Source organism: Lepidothrix coronata, unplaced genomic scaffold (assembly GCF_001604755.1).
Source record: "Lepidothrix coronata isolate B3197 unplaced genomic scaffold, Lepidothrix_coronata-1.0 Scaffold237, whole genome shotgun sequence".
NCBI lineage: Eukaryota > Metazoa > Chordata > Aves > Passeriformes > Pipridae > Lepidothrix > Lepidothrix coronata.
Window position 1 is genome coordinate 439,177 of NW_016690417.1, and position 17,573 is coordinate 456,749.

Genomic DNA, 17,573 nt, shown 5'->3' on the forward strand with positions numbered 1-17,573 from the left:
ACTGCTGTGCTGTCACTGACCTGAAGCAAGAGGTCAGGTCATAAATGTGACCTCAGAGCCCATCAGGTGCTTTGGGCTGCCTCATGACTAAGGAAAAAAGGGGTGGCAGGTGACTATGAGAATTTAACAGCCAAAAGACAGACAGAACTTACGGAAGGAGAAATCCAAGTGAAAGCAAATAAACTGTGGGAACGGGGCTGTGGAGACAGAGAGGGCCTACATGTGCTCCAAAGGCCAGAGCCGGAGGGTTGGGTCTGGGCATCACCAGTGTAGGTGCAGAAAGGAAATCCTCCAAAGGTATCACCCAAAGCACACAGAAATAAGCCAGAAGACAGGTACAACTCTGATTAAGCTCCCAGAAAAGTGCAAGAGGCAACAAGCTACACACTTGGAGAAGACACTAGAAAACCACTCTAGAGACTTGCCCCGCAGTCCCACAGCCATGGGTCCACCTGGAGCAATTTACAGGTTTCTCTCCAACTCATCTGCTTCCTCTAAGGCTAAAGTCCAGCCCTCATAGCTAAAGGGCAGCCCCCTGAGACTTCTCCCTTTCCTTACAGCTTAGGGAAGCACTTGATAAGTTCACAAAATGACATTTTAAAGTACCACCGGCATTTGACTCAGCACTCCCAGAAAAGGAGTCAGTGTTTTTAAACCTCAGCTCCCTGAAAACTTTGTGTTACATCAGTTACACTCTAATCATGTTTCCATATCTTACAGCCTGGAGTCATAGTAGACAGGTGTATCTGCACCTACGACCACCAGAGTGGCCATCAGCTGACATGATTTTCTGGTGTAGACACCCGGCTCTAAGGTAGCCAGGAGTCTCAACATCTTCTGTCATCTACTGCCAAGAAGGTTTACTGTGGACATACAATGAAAAAATCTGTCCTCTTGTTTAAACTCTGTGTTCAGAGTCTCCAGAGTTTTATCAATGATAAGCACTGCACAATGAAGAACCCTGCAACATCTGGAGTGATATTCTACAGATACCAAGTATCTCCCAAATGTTACTGACAGCAGTTGAGAGCTGCACTTCTGAATTAACTTTTTTCTTAGTCTAAATAAAGACAAGCTAACTAAATTATACTGTCACAGACCTGGGATTCCTTCTCATGATTTCTAGAAATTCACTGTGTTGCTGACAACAGAAGGTGTTGGCAGCTTGGATGCACCTGCAAAAACCCTCCCAGCAACTCTGTAAAAGACTCTGCAACACTGAGGACCAAAATAGCTTCCACCAACTCTTCAACTCTGCTGAATCACATTGAGTGAAGACTTGTGGAATTCAGGGTTCTGCCAGATGCTGCATGTGAAACAAAGTATTTGTTCTTCCTGCACCCAGCTCAAGGATAAATAGTTAGAAAATACAGTTATTTAAGGAAAGTTTTAATGCTGCAGGTTACAGCAGGATATTCTGGTGGGTGCTTCTGCGCATCACTGCAAAATGTTGCACCACTCATGACATCTTACTGCTTGCATCTGAAAGCAGTAGAAATATTAATCCTGATCCTTCCTCATTTGGGCATTGTGTTTCCCCGAGGGATCCAAGTATGAGCTCTGATTTCTCCCGGTGCAGCTGAAGGTGTGGATTGTCTAGGCCATGCACGCCTTTTCCCACTTCAATTCGTTTCAAGTCAGTGGCATTTGTGTGGCTTCTCTAAATATCAAAGCATTGCTATTTCTGCAGTCACTGCTAAATGATGCTTTGTGTGACCTAAATTTCTAAGTCAAGAGAAGCTCAAGCAACCACAAATACTATCCATCATTCCTCCCATCCTGACCAATCAAGGTGTCTGCCTAACCCAGGCACACTTGCACTCAACGCTTTGAGATGGAATATATGACCTGCATGCCTCTCCCTGCTCATGGTTTTCTGTGTGGATCCAGAGAAATGAGTAATCTTCTCGCACACGGCACATCAGTGCTGCAAAGGAGGTCACCTCAAAGGAGTCACAGAGCTGAAAAGCGCATGTGTGTACAGATTCATGCACAGGATCTATTTTTGGAACCAAAACTGTGGGATGAGCCGGATAGAGGCAAAATGTATGCAGTGAAAAGATGCAATTCAGCCTGTAAAGGCAAGTGCATGGTGAGAGTTGTGTGTTTGAGGTTGCACTGATGGGTAATGTAGGAGCCTCAATCAGAAAACAAGGCTCTTTGTGCTGTGATGGCTCAGGTCCTCTCCCTGAAATGATGGCTGCTCCTTATTCACAAGTATAAGAGCAACACTGACACCAAACACCCGTGGCAGCAGAGCTCCAAAATCTACCGAACGGTTCTCACTGGACACCAGAAGACTCGAGTTGTGATCAGCACCCGAGTCTCTGCATCTCTGTGTACCATCAGTTTTGGTGCAGGATAGCAAGGATTCAGTATAGCTTGCCAACAAATGCTGTCCACAGTGCAAGAGAGCTGCTTCCCTTCACCAGTCAAAAATACACATCTGGAATATTTGCATCCCCTGTGTTATCTAACTTGGGATGTCTGAAAATAACAAAAATATGAATTATGATCTTTCCTTCTTCTTGCAGCACGCCTCTGAGAGGGAGAGGGGTGAAAGGGCAGCAAGAAGGAAAGGAATCTCCAATACAGGGGAAACAGTTCATGCTATTTTGTGGGCAATAGAAAAAACTATGATCTGATCCCTTCAGGAGCATATGGGAAAAGATGTGGGAACCAAACTGGCAGAAATTACAAGACAGGAAGTCACAACTGTTCCTGAATCACCTGCATTCAAGCAGCTTCTCCGCATTCAGGATCCGTTACAGTTTATGACCTGCAGTAGTTACACAACTTGCTGCAAAGCCAGAAAGATGAGTCAGTAGTGTGACTTTTGCTGAGAGAGATCTTTCCTGTGTTCTATCAGTTCCAAAGGCAGCAAAGGAGATGATATTTACTACACATGCTGCACAAAATTCAATACAACCCATAGCTGGGGGCAAGCTCAACTTGGTAAGATTTAACAAATAGCATCCTTCCAGACATGAGCCCAGCTCCCTGAGCAGGCCCACAGAGAATGCAGTAGGGACTCCAGTGAGTCTGAACATCTTAAAAAAGAATCCCAAAGAGTCAAGAACAAGCAAAGAGGAGCAGCACAGTCTGGTAGCTGCCATTCCCCTCTGCTTCACCACACTAACCAACCCCATAGCTTTTAAGTTTTCACAACAAACCTCCCCACACTTCTCAATTAACTCTGGATGCTAAATAAACAACACCAAGCTAAGTCACCGTCCAGGCAGGGCCAGCAGAGTTGCCTCCTGCATCCTAAAAGATTCTGGAGGAAAAACCCACCCTGCTGAACCAGCAAGGACAGGGAACACACTACTGGGGAGCACCAGGAGAAGCATCATAGAGGAAAATCACTGTTAACTTCAGAAATATACATTAAGTTTTCAGGGTGCAATTCCCTGAAATTTAGGGTGCAATTCCCTTCTGCTATTCCCCCCAGCCCCCTGTGACAAGCAGAATGGCAGCACTGCACAGCAAAGGAAAGCTCAAAGCTGCTTTACTCAACTGAAGTTGAAAACTGCAGTTCATGGATACACCTGTTAGACGGTCAAGCCATAATAACCCATTTCAGGGCTTCCAACGCAGCTTCAAACATCTTCATTTAAATAGAAGTCTCCTAATTTCCTCCAACAAGGAAATGGGGAAACACTGGTGAAAGAATTTAGCCTGGAAAACGTTATGTTGAAATGCATGTTCAGAACATGCATTTTTTGACAGTTTCAAATCCAGCCTGATAAATGCAGCATTCTGCCCAAGTCTAAATATGCACATTAGCCAGGATCTGGCAGGCAAGGAAACAAAAGGAGGATTTGGTCTTGTCAGCACTACGCTACAGCAGCACTGGATACTTTACTACTGGAAGTCTGCAGTGTAGTGTGGCTCTCACCCAAAGCATCGCGCAGGAGGATTTTTTGTCCTAAGCATACAGAAGGAAAATAAAAAATGTCATGAGATAACATTAATATGAAAGTTAGATATGAGCAGGCTCTTAATGGTTAATATGAACATTTTCCTAAAGTTGCGCTTATCAGGAATCCACCATGCTACGGCAATAGGAAAGGATTTGATTTTGTTAACACCTTTTTACACTGCACTCACTGAGCACAACTGATTGCAAAAAATACGTATCTGTGGTCCATAAGCAGGGATCTTAACAGAATGAGTTTTATTTTAAAAGGCTACAAAGTGGAGGGAAGAGAGAGAGTCCCTTGAGATTTCTAACACAGGCTTCACTGTCAGAAATAAAAGCAGGAGCAGAAGAGCTGTTATCAACATCTGCATGTATCACATCCCGTCTGCTTTGCCAGAAAAATTACAAGTCTCTAGTTGAGAAGATGGCTCCGCTCAGAGAAGCTATTCACAGAAATAAATGCTGGAACCACATTATTCCCAAATTAACTATCTATCTATTCATACCAAAGCTGCAAGGCAGCGGGAACACAGATGTTTTGCTCAGATTCCAACTTCTCACTTGTCATCCCATGATCCAAAAGCCAAACTGTAATCAGACTGACTTCAGCAGTAATTCTGGCCAAAGCAAGGTTTTGTCTATACTGTGAAAACTGGGGCTTAAACCGATAAAAAGATAAAGTACACAGGATTTTCATTTAAAGTTCCTGGCTCAAGTTTACCCTGAAGGCTCCATTATGCATCTGAACTAGAGCCACCACCTCTAATTACTTTTCTGGTTTTACTATTTTGAATACAATTCAGCTAATTTCTCCCTTTCCCACTCCCTATTGTGTTTATTGTCTCAGTTTTAGGTGTACTCAGTGTAAGCTGCACAGGTGGTGGGGCAGAGGTGGTGCCCCTCGGATGCCGTTCGGACAACAGTATGGATTCCAGCCAAGGCTGCAGGAAAGGTAGCACCAGATAAACCATCAAAGTTTAAGTTTTGATGACTGTGGTCAACAGATTTGACAGAGAGAGACACCAAACAAGGAGCATAACCCACAGAGCAACAGCTGTTCACCTGTACAGCTGCTTTCCTGACCATACTCACACTAAACCAGGAGCCTGACTGATACCAAATGCCTCTTAAAAGCCAAACAAGATCTGCATTTGGGGCTACAGAATGGGCTGTTGAGATTTACATCTGAACCCCAACCCCTCCCAGGAAGAGATCATACTGCCTATCCCAGTTTGCACTGCATCCAGTCTGCATCTTCACAGATGTTTTGGGGTTTGGCTTTACTTTTTATAAAATAGAAGTTTACACTCTGACAAAAATTGAAAACTAATGAAAAATGTATTTATACATCATAATGCTTTCCTTGGCTAGGTGTTTAGAAAAGCTTTTGAGAATGCAAATATTGCATTTTCTGTCCTAAGTAAATTTAAGTAATTGGCTTCTCTTTCATCCTTTCCCCCTGCAAGCACTACCCACTGCAGATACTGTTTTATCCACTTAACAATAGCATGCCTTCACAAAACAGCTCAACAAGAACTTTCAGAACCAGAGAAAAGAACTTGGAACCTGTCTAAACATATAGCAAACTATAAAGGGAAAAAAGTAAAGTTTATTCTAAAGCTCAGAGAATCTGAATACACTGAGCACCAGGCTACTTCATCTATCATGGGCACATGGAACAACTGCTTCTGAACTGCTTCTGGGTTTGATCGGTCGATTCCAGATCAGTTCAGATTCTAGATAATGGGCTCTCAGCATAGGACACTCACCTCTCCTTTCCATATTTTTTTCAGGAAGTAATATCTGTGCACTTGAAAAAAGTAAGTAGAAATGTTTTTTCAAAGTAGAATAAGTAGGTATTTCTATATTCCATGTGAGTTTTTAATCAAAATTGAGAAAGAACAATAGATTTCCATTAGAAAAGAAGTTATAAATCTTACCTTTGTCAACTACATCCCATACTTCAACTTTCACAATATCATCAGTGGCTGGAAGCACAATAAGAAAACAAAAGATTAAAAGAAGGTTTCAGTGATATGTCCATCACTCAGTGCTCACCAGAGAGAGCCCAACCCAAAGCCAACACGGTGAAAGCAGCACAACAATGCCAAAACAAAAGCAAATTCTGTGTGAGAAGAAAACCCAACCAGAACAAGAAGGTGGTGCGCTGCTGAAGGTCCAAGCTGTCAACCAAAACCATGCCATCTAAAGAACTTCCTAAAGATTCTTAGTCACATAAATGATGGCTGGATTTCCTTGATGGTTCATGTCAGATTTGAAGCATGTTGTAAGTATTTTGTGTAGATTCTTTTCATAACACACAGAGCTTTCCATAGTCCTTCAAAGATGATGAAAATTTAATTCTGAGGATAAAGTCTGGTCTATAAGCAAGATGTACAACCGGAAAAAGGAATATACACATTTAGGGAAGATCAACCTTACTAGCGGCATTTCCAAGTAAACGTGACAGCCAGTGCAGACACCCCTGCAGCTACCAGAAACATATTTTCTCTGCACATTTCTAGGCGCATTTAGTGAAAAATAAGGTCTCACTAGCACTTTTGCCTCTTACAAGCTGCAGCATCAATAAATGACAAGCAGTAACATAACTATATATTTGAGTTGCTAAAATCTTAAGCAAGACATGCAAAATTCTAACTCCAGTGACTGGCACTGATAGCACAGACAGCAGTTTCACTTTTGGGTGGCATGAGGGACAGGCAGATCTGATTCAAAGTTTCCATAGAATCCAAGGAGTCTGATCTTCAGAAAGTAGTTCCAAGAAACAGCTGCTTTTTGGAAATGTTATAGGCTTTAAAGCAAAAGCTTGTAGCTGGAGCAGCTCTGAACATAAAGCAATGGAATAGGAGGATAATGTCTCAGAGTAGAAAATAATCTCACAGGATGGCATGAGAGTTTAGCTAAGTGTCACTGTCAACCAGGAAAAATTTTCTCTACAGAATTCATTGTTGGTTTAACTTAAATGCTTCAAAATATTGTAAAGACAGATTATGAATAAAGGAAAATTTTGATCCTCTACTTCTGGAGAAAGATCGTTTTTTACATTTATGCAAAATCGGCCTCTGTTTTCCTCACAGTAACTTTCACTTATCTCCCCCTGTGCCAGCTGGCAGTGGGCACTGGACACACAGGAGACTCCCCCCAGGTCAGCCAAGCCAGTGCCTCGCAGGACTGAAAGCACATGGGTGTACAGCAGCCTGCAGTCTGAACACTTCTGCTCAAACCACTACACTCCCCAAATTAATTCTGTCCCTGAACATTCCTACATACCATCAAGCCATGTACAGCTCAAGTCCAACATATTAGTCATTCCCCTGGTACCCAACTAAGCCAGCTCCTCACTCACAGGCACTGGCACTGAAAGAAGCTTTCCCTGTGCCCTGGACTGCTCAGGGTGTGCCATGCCCCTGCGGGTGCTGGGACACAGATCAGCTAGTGGAGGTCTGCCCCAAATTCCTGCCCTGCAGGTGATAAGGCAATCCTGGTGCCTTTCCACAATCAAGACTTGCTGTAAAAGGGTAGGAGATGTTTGCCTTTTCCAGATGCCAGATTTTGCAGGGGCTTGGGAGGAGCCCAGAAAGCTACTTGTTCTTTCCAGCAGTGCCACGTGAAACTGTACATCAGCACTAACAAGGGGCTCCTGGGGAGAAGCTGGAACCCCAGTTCAGAGAAGTGAGCCCCTGTGGTGACAGGCAGTGTTCTCCCATGAGGTGACCCAGTGCTTGGCACTGGGACTTTGCTCCCAAGCTCCAGAGCTCTCCACCTCCTTATCAGGAGCCAAACACACCCTCAGTTATGATTTGTTGACCTGCTGAGTGATTTCTGCAGTACTGACACCCTGCTGAGGAGGCAGTTGGGAAGCAGAACCTCTTGACCCCCACAGACCTGCTCGACACCCCTTTTGTCTGAGGGAAAGGTTGAAATTTCTCAAAGAAAATGAGATTCTGCATGAGATCCAAGAAAACCAAAACTGTATTTCCACATGCTCCTGCAAGCTCACAGCCAGGAAGTTCTTTTTCATCACTAGTATCACTCCTGATGATCCTAATCATGAAAGAGGATAATTGCTTTAGTGCTGCTGTGTTGGCTTTGGTGTGTGATTCATGCCCAGCAGCATCTCACCTGAACTGGCTCTGGAAGGGATGTCGCAGCAAAACCAGAGTCAGTTCATCCTTTCAGCTCCCTAACTTGGATTAGCACAAACCACGATCAAACCACCGCAAAGATCTGTTCTCAGCTGCTATTTGGCCAGGTACTCCATAGCACACTGAACACTGCTTTCCCAGAAAACGGTGGAGAGCTGTGAGAAGACTCCAATTGCAAGAACACTCATTTAAAAATAAGAATCATCAGATTGTGGGTGGGTTCACCACCACAAACTCACAGGCCCTCAGGCATTTTTACTCTCCTGCAATGACAAGATTCACTTCATTCGCTCTGGATCACAAATCCTACAGCACAGGGCAGCTCTGCCATCCCTCACTCCCACCCATAAAGCATCCAAAAGATCTGAACGAAACTATTTGCCAATGTTTATTTCAGACTTCATTTCTGAGGCTGCCAAACAGAGAATAAAATTGGTGACTAGCATAATCTAAAAAAGTGTTCCTTAGGGTCAGGAATGGTAACTCCTTACTTGGACAAAAAAATTACAAATATCCATTACAACTGGCACAGAAAAGCAACTTTGTTCATTCTGCGTAGCAAGAAATAACTCAAATTCCGCTACCTTTATTAATTCCTCAAGTATAAAATTTCTGAAGGTGCTACATTCCACATCTAAAATGTCATTCTTCTAAGACCAGGCAATGTAAGAATCCTTCAATATTTGACAGCAATTTCATTAACATCTGTAAATATTTGCTGCCAACTACTTCATAATGTTTATTTAAGGTAGCTTGAGAGTATGATCACAGGAAAAACAAACTTTATTTTTCCTTTACTGATTAACTTGGCCAACGGGGCAGGAATTACATCTGAGCCAACTACTCTGAGGGCCCACATCACCTGTCTTGGATGGAAAGTTCTCAAAGCAGGAAACAGACCTTATAACCTCTTAAAATGAGGGTTACATTTTAAAACAAGTATTAAGAAGGTCAGTGGAGAATTTCCTATACTGCTGGAAATTATTACTAAGACAATAGTACAGTGTTTTACAACGTAAAAGAAACACAAATGAAAGGCACAATTTCAGGTACAGCCTTCCAGATAGTTAGACAAGCTCAGCAACACTTTGCCTTGAGGAAAGTCCATCAGCATATGTACATACTGCTGTCAGCTCTGGCCAGGGAGTTCTACAGAAACCCAGCACACCAAGGTTAGAACTGGGCACCAGAAATAACCGATACACCTGTGGTTCTCAGCACACAGCAAAGCCGCCCCAGGTGTAGATGTTTCCTATCCCATTATTGCACCCATGTTGAAAAAGCCAGTGCCTGAGCCTCAGCTCAGGAAGAGAAATGCAGACACAGGTGAGATGACTGGATCTTTCTCCAAACACCATTTTGCATGTACACATGCGTTTTATACCTGTCTATGGATACAAAAACAGTTAGATAAGAATAAGTCTCTTAGAATGAAATGCCAGACTCTGAGGTTGTATCTACCAGCACTGTTATGTTACCTACACCCGTCAGAGAGGAAACCCAACTCTGACCTTTAACCCGTGATAATGCAGAAACCCACAATTAACACTCAGTGCATTCTTTACACTCGCATATCCAGGAAAGAGGAATTTCATTTCTTACTCTGATCTAAGTCTGTTTAGGCTGAAGCATTCAAGTTTGATTTTGGAGATAGTTTCCATCATCCAAACAACTTGTAAGCTCTGTGTTCATTCCTCAGTAACTGATGTGCTGATATCCTGAGAGAGAGGAAGAGGAGTGAGGGGAAGGATGCCACAGCCAACATACACCATGCCAAAGGTTTGGCTGCAGGTGGGAAACACTGTGTGACCACAGCAGATCTGCTGGTGAACATACCCTGTAGTTTTGTGAGCATTATCATGAGACTTGGGCATTGTGGTATCACCTGACAATAGAAATTTGAGTGGTGAATCAGACCCAGCACTCAATTTGGTGCTCACCCCAATGCATGTTCTCCCAGCTGGGAGGCGATGGACAGTATCTGATTCAACAGAATGTCTGACTGGGGCAGATGGACAATGTCTGATAATGACAAACAACTGCTGACCGTTTGTGTGCAGCATACTCGGTCTTACAATTTCATACTGAATCAGTAGTTCATCCCACAAGGCTGTGGCATTCTTTTTCAGGAACCTGAAAGCTGGACTTGATGCACTGTTGAGTCACAGCCTTATGCAATTTCAATGCCTGCAGTGTCTCCTCAAGCAAGAGGCAGGGCTTTCGCAGCCACTTTATACTATTAGAATAATGGGGAAAATTAAAATACAAAATCATATCTGATCACCCAGAATCCAACAAACACTTAAAAAAGGTACTGGTATTTCTGTGCCTCAGTAACTCAGCCTAGAGCTAACAGCACTACATTAATTTTTGAAACATCACTTTCCCCAGTTACCAGATGCTCTTTATATTTTCATCAGTGAAATCTAGTTTTCTCCCTGCTATTCACTTCTAGGCAACACCCAAAGCCTCAAAGCCAGATTTACATAATAACTCATTTTCTTTAACATGTCAAGCATATCACAAATATCTCAAATACTTCAGACCACCTATTAAATGCTTCCCTTGAATTGTGGCTTCCACAGACACTTTAGCACTTTAAACATACAGTTTCTCCGAAGTTATTAAAAACATGACTGAGAAACTATGAATAATAAGTTAAAATAAAAAGTGATGAGAAACCATTTTATCTCCCAAGAAGACAGAGAAGAAAGAAGCAAATGAGGCTGCAGTGGAATTTCCTCCCCCAAGGCACTGTCGCATGACTGTCAGTCCCTCCACTCTATTCCATCTTACTTTTATAATTCCAGTGGATGCTGGTGACTTGGATCTCCTGAGTCGGAATATATTCCTCAATAAATTTCTTTCCCTGTAGTCGGTGCCAGAGTGTGGTTTTCCCAGTGTTCCTGTCCCCTCGGATGACAATTTTCACTGGGGAAAAGAAAAGGCAGACAAATAAACTTGATTAAACACAACTTGAAGAACACTCTGAAAAGCATGTTAACTTTTTACAAGCATTATTCAGATGTAATTAGTCCTCCCATATAACACAGGCATGATGGGGTTCATTAGAAAACATGAGCCCCAGTCATTAAAATCAATCTTTATTCAGTGACTCACACCAGCTCAGCAGAAAGAACCACCAGCAAGGCTGAATCTTCAAAATCTGCACAATTCCAGCCCGCTGAGCCTCTGCTCTGTGACAGATGCATTCGATCCCTTACCCAAACTAGCAGTAGTTTGGTTTAGGCTTCAAAGGAGGTAAAGGCCTGAGAAGTAGCTGGACCAAGAACTCCTCCAGGAAAGCCAGAGAGGAGCAGTGACACAGCCAGCTTTGGTGCACATGAGGTTGGAACACCACACCAATCATGGATTAACACAAGAATACTAGATGGTTTTTCCAAGACTTGTTTATCAAGGAACAAAGGAAGTTGTGGGTACAAGAAGTCTCCTACACACCCTTCCCATTGTATGCAATTAGACTACAAGCCCCCATGTTATCCCATCAATATGACAGCCCGGGTGAGCCTTCCTTGAGCTCTCTCTGCCCAGCAGCGTGGCTGCATTGTGTCCCCTGGAGCTGGGACACCTCTTAAGCTTCTCCTTGAGGCAGACACCTTTCACCTGTGACAGATTTCTTGAGGAGTCTAAGCAGAGCTCTGTCTAAACTGTGGTTGGACTGCCTCTCCCCTTCAGCTGGGACACTTCTGTCTGAGGTTCCTTACCTGGGACTGAGAGACCCCTCCACCCCAACAGTAAGGGACTGATGGCATGCAGAGTTAATACTAATGAAATTGATACTCAGTATTAGTTATTATAAACTTTGTATAGATAATTCCATTAGACATAAACCACTGTCCAAGTCTGAGACTAAGACTGGACCCAGATGCACGTAAGCTTGATCAGGAGTTTAGAAAGGGGGTCCCCTCTGAACCTTGTGACCCAACAGGAGGGTCTCCCTCAGCCTCCTGCATCTCCAGTCTCTGTGTAACTCATTCCAGCTCAATTCTAACTACATTTTTCTCTGGGTGTTCCATGCATGTGCTCAGTAGCAGAGTGAACCTTGCCATAAGGTGGTGTCAAGTCACACTTGAACAACACCACATTCAGACCACTTTTGCTCATACACTGCTGATGATTCTTTAAGTGATCTAAATCACCCTTTAGCAACATCCTCCCATCTTTCTGCCTTCTCTACCTCTCCCTGGCCCTCACTTCCATTCTACCACACCCTATTCCCTTGCTGGCCTTTTCTGCCAGGCTTCTCCCTCCATTACCTCCTCTACCATTTCCATTTCTCCTTAAACACTTCTCATTCCTTGAGAAAACAGAATCACAGAATCATTTAGGTTGGAAAGGATCTTTAAGATCAGCTAGTCCAACACTGCCCCAGCACTGCCAAGGCCACCACTAAACCATGTCCCCAGGTGCCATATCCACATGGCTTTTAAATCCCTCCACGGATGTTGACTCCTCTACTGCCCTTGGCAGCTGTGCCAGGGCTGGACAGCCCTTTTTGTGAAGAAATTTTCCCAAACTAAACCTTCCCTGATGCAATTTGAGGCCATTTCCTCTCCTGCCACTTGGTAGATGAGCCCAACTCCCTGGCTACAACCTCCTGTCACGAGGCTCTCGTGCTGGTTGCTTCAGTTTAGACAGAAACGCATTCAAACTCTTCCACGGAAATCAAGTGTCCAAATATCAAAAACGGTAGCAATTAATATCACAAACTTTCCAGAGTCGACCCAAATGTTACCTGATTCTTTCTGAAAACCCCATGTATTGTTTTCTAAGTTTTCTGTTACAGCGTAGAAACTTTTTTTTAAAAATACCATCCTTGTTTTTAGTGGCAACCACAGGGTTACTGGGAAACATAAACTGGCCTGAACTGGATTTTTATGCTCGTGTTTTGAATTGGAGCTACGATCCTCTGGAAAATGGGCTACTCACAGACATCTAATGGCAGTAAGGTGATTAGCATTAGGTTGTACATCATCATTTGGGCAAGGAGATCTGCGACCAAAGGCTGCCTTCTGCTGCAGCTCAGGAGCTGTTGCAGTGATTTCAGAGAAGAGTTGAAGAGGTCAACTTGAAGATAAAACATATACAGAGTCTGTAGAGGACTTCTGTCTCGTGCTGAAGTTGCACTGTGCTTCTGCTGTTGTACACAGAGGTTTATTCTTTTTCAGAGCTGTTTATTCTTTTACAAAATTACTTACTAACACAGTACGAAGATAATAAAGGCAAAAATTAACACAGTATTTATGGGCCAACTTCACTTACAGGTCCCAGAGCATCTCTGCAGACACAACAAACCAGTTCCTCCATTTCCTGTCACCTTGTGTGTGATTCTGTTTCCTACTTACAGATGGTGAAAGAAGTTGATGAAGGATTCCTTTGATTTTCTGGAATCATGAAGCAAGTCCATGGCATAAGCAGAATGAGACTCCATTTGTCCCCTTTCAAACTCAAATCTTTCCAATATGATCTCACTGCCTGCCTTAAAATGTCAAAATCCATATTCCCCCATGGAATGCAACATGAGACACCAAAACAGTGAGTTTCAAAGGACAAACAGACCCTTCATAAAGAGTCAGGCTGCTCTCAAGGTGCACTTAGAGGGTCACTCTCAGATGACGTGGTTGTGAGCTCTCCCCTGAAGGGACAGTCTTACCTCCTGCAGGATTTTCCCAGCGCCAACACTGTTATTTATGCAGTTACACGTGGAGTTGGACCAAGAAACTGAACTGGCTGAAAAATAACCTTGAAATCATCCATTTTCAGTTTTCTTCTGTAGCTCCAGTGCCCAGCTACATGAGCACCACACAGGAGGCACAGCTGAAGTGGAGAGGGAATCCCCCCCACCGCTGAGCAGCTCATGTTTAGATCAGTGCAGGGTGCTTGTGGCACCACATACTCAGTTTGAACAGGTCCAAGGGCCCCTTCCAGCTCCAGAACTCTCCATCAGGATCTCTGTTCTCCTACACAGTGCACAAGATCTCACTGACTCTTCCTGAAGAAAGAAAAGGTCTTTAACAGCAGAGCAGGAAGGAGGCAGGTGACACAAATCACTTTTAGCAAAGCAAAATCTGTATTTGGGACTTCAGCTGGGGCAGGCATACTCAGTAACAGGACCTGCAAGGCAGGGAAAGCTGACTGAGCTTCAGAGCACAGCCAGGCAGGTACATCCCAGGGCACAGCCAGGCAGGTACATCCTGGGCTGTGGATGAATGTGGAAAGAGGAGCATAATGACAGGTGAGGTCAGTGCTGTCACCTGCAGGACAGTAACAACTGCTGCCTTGTTTTGATTTGAAGTTAAATCAGTACTTACTGCAAACAGCCATAGGTTTACAGCAAAGGCAGGAAAATTATCCATGGGAAGAAGGGTAGGGATGGGGAATAGATCAAGTGGCAAGGAAAAAGCTAAACAAATCACTTTATTCATATTGTTACTGCCTCAGGAAAACCAGAGGGATTTCCATTCTCCAGAGGGGGAAACAAAAGCAGAGAAGATACAGGCCCAGAGACCAGGTCCCAGACCAACTAGAACTGGAAATCAGGAGTTCTCAGCTCTGCCCATATTCCTCCAGGACCCCACAGCAAAGATCCCCAAACTAATAACCCCATGCAGACATCCATAACCTTGTCCTCATTAAGGTCTTAGGGACTGCAACTGAAATGCTTTGAGCTGTTTCTGCTGCCAGAAGCAGCACCACCTGCTCTGCAGACCCCCTCAAGCACAAGCAAAGCAGCAGGCAAAGTAGGGCTGGCACATGCTGCACAAACACCTGTTTTAGGCCATAGACGAAAACAAGAGAAAGTGGGAAGCAGCAGGAAGAGGAGAAGCCTTTCTTTTGGGAATTGTGCTGAATGAAAATACTTACCAGAGTCTGGGAACTATGACTTTAAAGCAACACAAAAGAAGTAAGGACTATAATGCTTACTAAACAGATATGCAATATTAATTAAGTTTTAACTTTGAAGGCACATTTTAGGTAGAAAAGGAATAAGGAGAGGGACTACGGGGAATTCTTGAGCTACTGCCTTTGGTATTTCAGTACTGGTGACTGTTCAGCCTGTGCTTCAGGCACACACGGCAGTGGGGTTTGTCAAGTGATGTGCACACTGGATGCAGCATATAAAGCCCAGAGCAGGAGGTGTTCTGTGTTCTGGGGAACAGGATGGATGGATTTGAACCTTCCCTGATCACCAGTGGATAACTCCCAGGGAATAACCAGCCAGAGCCATTCATTTCACCCTTGTTTGCCCATCCCTGCCTTACATAAACAGTCAAGTTTGAGTACCCTTGTGCTGGTACTTCCTTGTGTAATTGGTCTTGTAATTTGTTCAAACAAGCACCACTGCCCAAACGAGATCCACCTCCCCTCTCCACTGAGCCCACTCGCTCTGGCCGTGCTTCCTCCCAGGGCCAGCACAGCCCTCAGAGTGGCAACACAGCACACCTGATCCAGGGCCAGGCTATCCCAAGCAGGAAAGCAAGAGAAAGCTCTTACCAGGATTGGTTCCTCATTTTCCCCACCCTTGAAACCATGATCCCCTATAACCATCCCAGCCATTACATACATGGCACAGACCCATCATTTTCAGCTCTGTGCCTTCTGAGCGCTCAGGGAACTTTGGTGTTGACTGGGCCACAGCACAGAAACCAGAGCAGCTCTGTGCAGGTGGTACAAAGAGCAAACAAGGAGTGTGTGTGCTGGAATGCCGTATGGAAATGCTTTCCTTTTGAATTGATGTCCCAAGCACAGGATGTGACTGCTGCCAAGGGCTGGTATTGGCCTTTGCTCTCATCACTTCATTAAAAACCTAAACCTTTCCACCCTGCAATGCTCTTCGTTTTGAAAATGTGACTGTGGGAGAGCAACCATCAAAACAAATCATTTGGGTTCAGTTTAGTGGTACATTCTACCCAGTGCTTGTAACTGTCAGTGCCATTAAAACACCTCAAACAGCATCCCCTCAAACAGGGGGCTGTTCTGAGCCCCTCGGCGAGCACCCAGAGCCAGGTACAAGGCTCAGGTACTGGCCCGCTTTATCAGCAAACAACCCAAAGCATTCTCAGCACATTAAATATATTTCTAGGAAGGAAACAGTCTTTAGTCCAGGATCAGTGGTAATCTAATGCAGCAAGGAAACGTTTCTGTAAATAAGTCATCACAGCACCCTATGGTTTAGGTTTAGGTACCTCCAGGGGAACTGGAGGAGTTGTAAAGATCTGTGTGTGCTAATGGTGGCTCCAGACCGTGTCCTGCACTCCTCTACTGAATGTCAGGGATTTGTCCAGAAAGGAGAATTGGCAATGCACAGGATTTGCAGCTCTGCCCTTCCTGAGCAACAGCCCTTGTAATGACATTCCTTCACAGCCCATCTTCAGCTGTGACCACCTCACCATGCTGGAACACTCCCCATCTACCCAGTGCCGAGGCTGTGGAGGGTACTTGGAAGCCCTTTTGTAAGCCAGCCTGTATCTCCTATAAATATTATATAACAGTGATGCTGGGAAGAGTTACTATGGAGATTGGAAAGCTTGCCTTAAGGCAGTGACAGAAAGCTGCAGTTTTATTCCAGCTGTAAAGCAGTAACTAGAACACAAATCCTGGTAACACAGAGCACAAACCAAAAAGCTTTCCTGAGGCTTTCAGTAACAAGACAAAAAGCAGTGAAGCTACAGTTGGCATTTTTGGCCTTGCACAAATGGCAGGCAGGTTCACATGCACGGGTCAGTCACCACAGAACTGAGCTGGTCCTGTCCACTGCTGTGCCAGCAGGATACAGCTGGGCTGTTCTGTCTGCAGCACAAACCTGCCCTGTCTGAGGAGTCAACTCCTCTCTCTTACATAATTCACAAGCTGGTATTAGCTACCTGATCTCAGATATTCAGATGCCAGTACAGCACGCAGGTGTTCTGGGCTGTGGCCGTGGCCACATGAAGCCTCTGCACAGCTCAACGGTCTGTGACCAGCAGATCTCCAGGTATATGTTCAAGGATGCAGTGCTATATTCCAAGGCAGCAGTTTCACTCTCACCCCCATCTTTCACTGGAAATCCACTCTCAACAATCACACTGCTGTTGGTCACATTCAGGACTGCTTGCTAAGACACTAATTTTATAAATTAAGCAGATGTGCTATAGATAAAGGCACCAAAAGCTCTCCCCAGTAAAGCAGAACACATCAGTCCCAAAGCACAGTCAATAGCCATAACATTTAAACAAAGCAAAAAACACCCCAAACCCCAAAGTGCTAACTTCTACATCACATTCTGTTCCAGACTAAGATCCAACATAAGCACTATTCCTGAAACATGTGCCTCCACAGAAATTATCCAGTGCCAAGTTTACAAATCAGTCTTTTTCCCACCTGCCAATCTCTCAGCCTTCTGCAATCTGCCTCCCTGCCTGCCTGAATCCACACAACTGAGCTGGTGCTTGCAGTGCTCCCTAGAACCCGCTCCATTTTCAGCA

The 17,573-nt window shown here is 44.3% G+C and overlaps 1 protein-coding gene across 5 annotated transcripts in view; it reads right to left on the bottom strand.

Annotated features, from left to right (window-relative positions):
• The window catches only part of RABL6 (RAB, member RAS oncogene family-like 6), a 55,687-nt gene that overhangs the window by 37,167 nt on the left and 947 nt on the right, over nucleotides 1–17,573 (bottom strand). For 3 of the 5 annotated variants that reach the window (XM_017834686.1, XM_017834684.1, XM_017834687.1), the window contains exons 2-4: nucleotides 10,885–11,019; nucleotides 5,863–5,910; nucleotides 3,899–3,928 (exon numbers count right to left, since the gene is read on the bottom strand). In XM_017834686.1, the coding sequence (XP_017690175.1) occupies nucleotides 3,899–3,928; nucleotides 5,863–5,910; nucleotides 10,885–11,019 (213 nt within the window). Of the gene's footprint in view, nucleotides 1–3,898; nucleotides 3,929–5,862; nucleotides 5,911–9,690; nucleotides 9,807–10,884; nucleotides 11,020–17,573 lie in introns of those variants that run through there. The other 2 variants (XM_017834689.1, XM_017834685.1) reach the window with 2 other exon arrangements.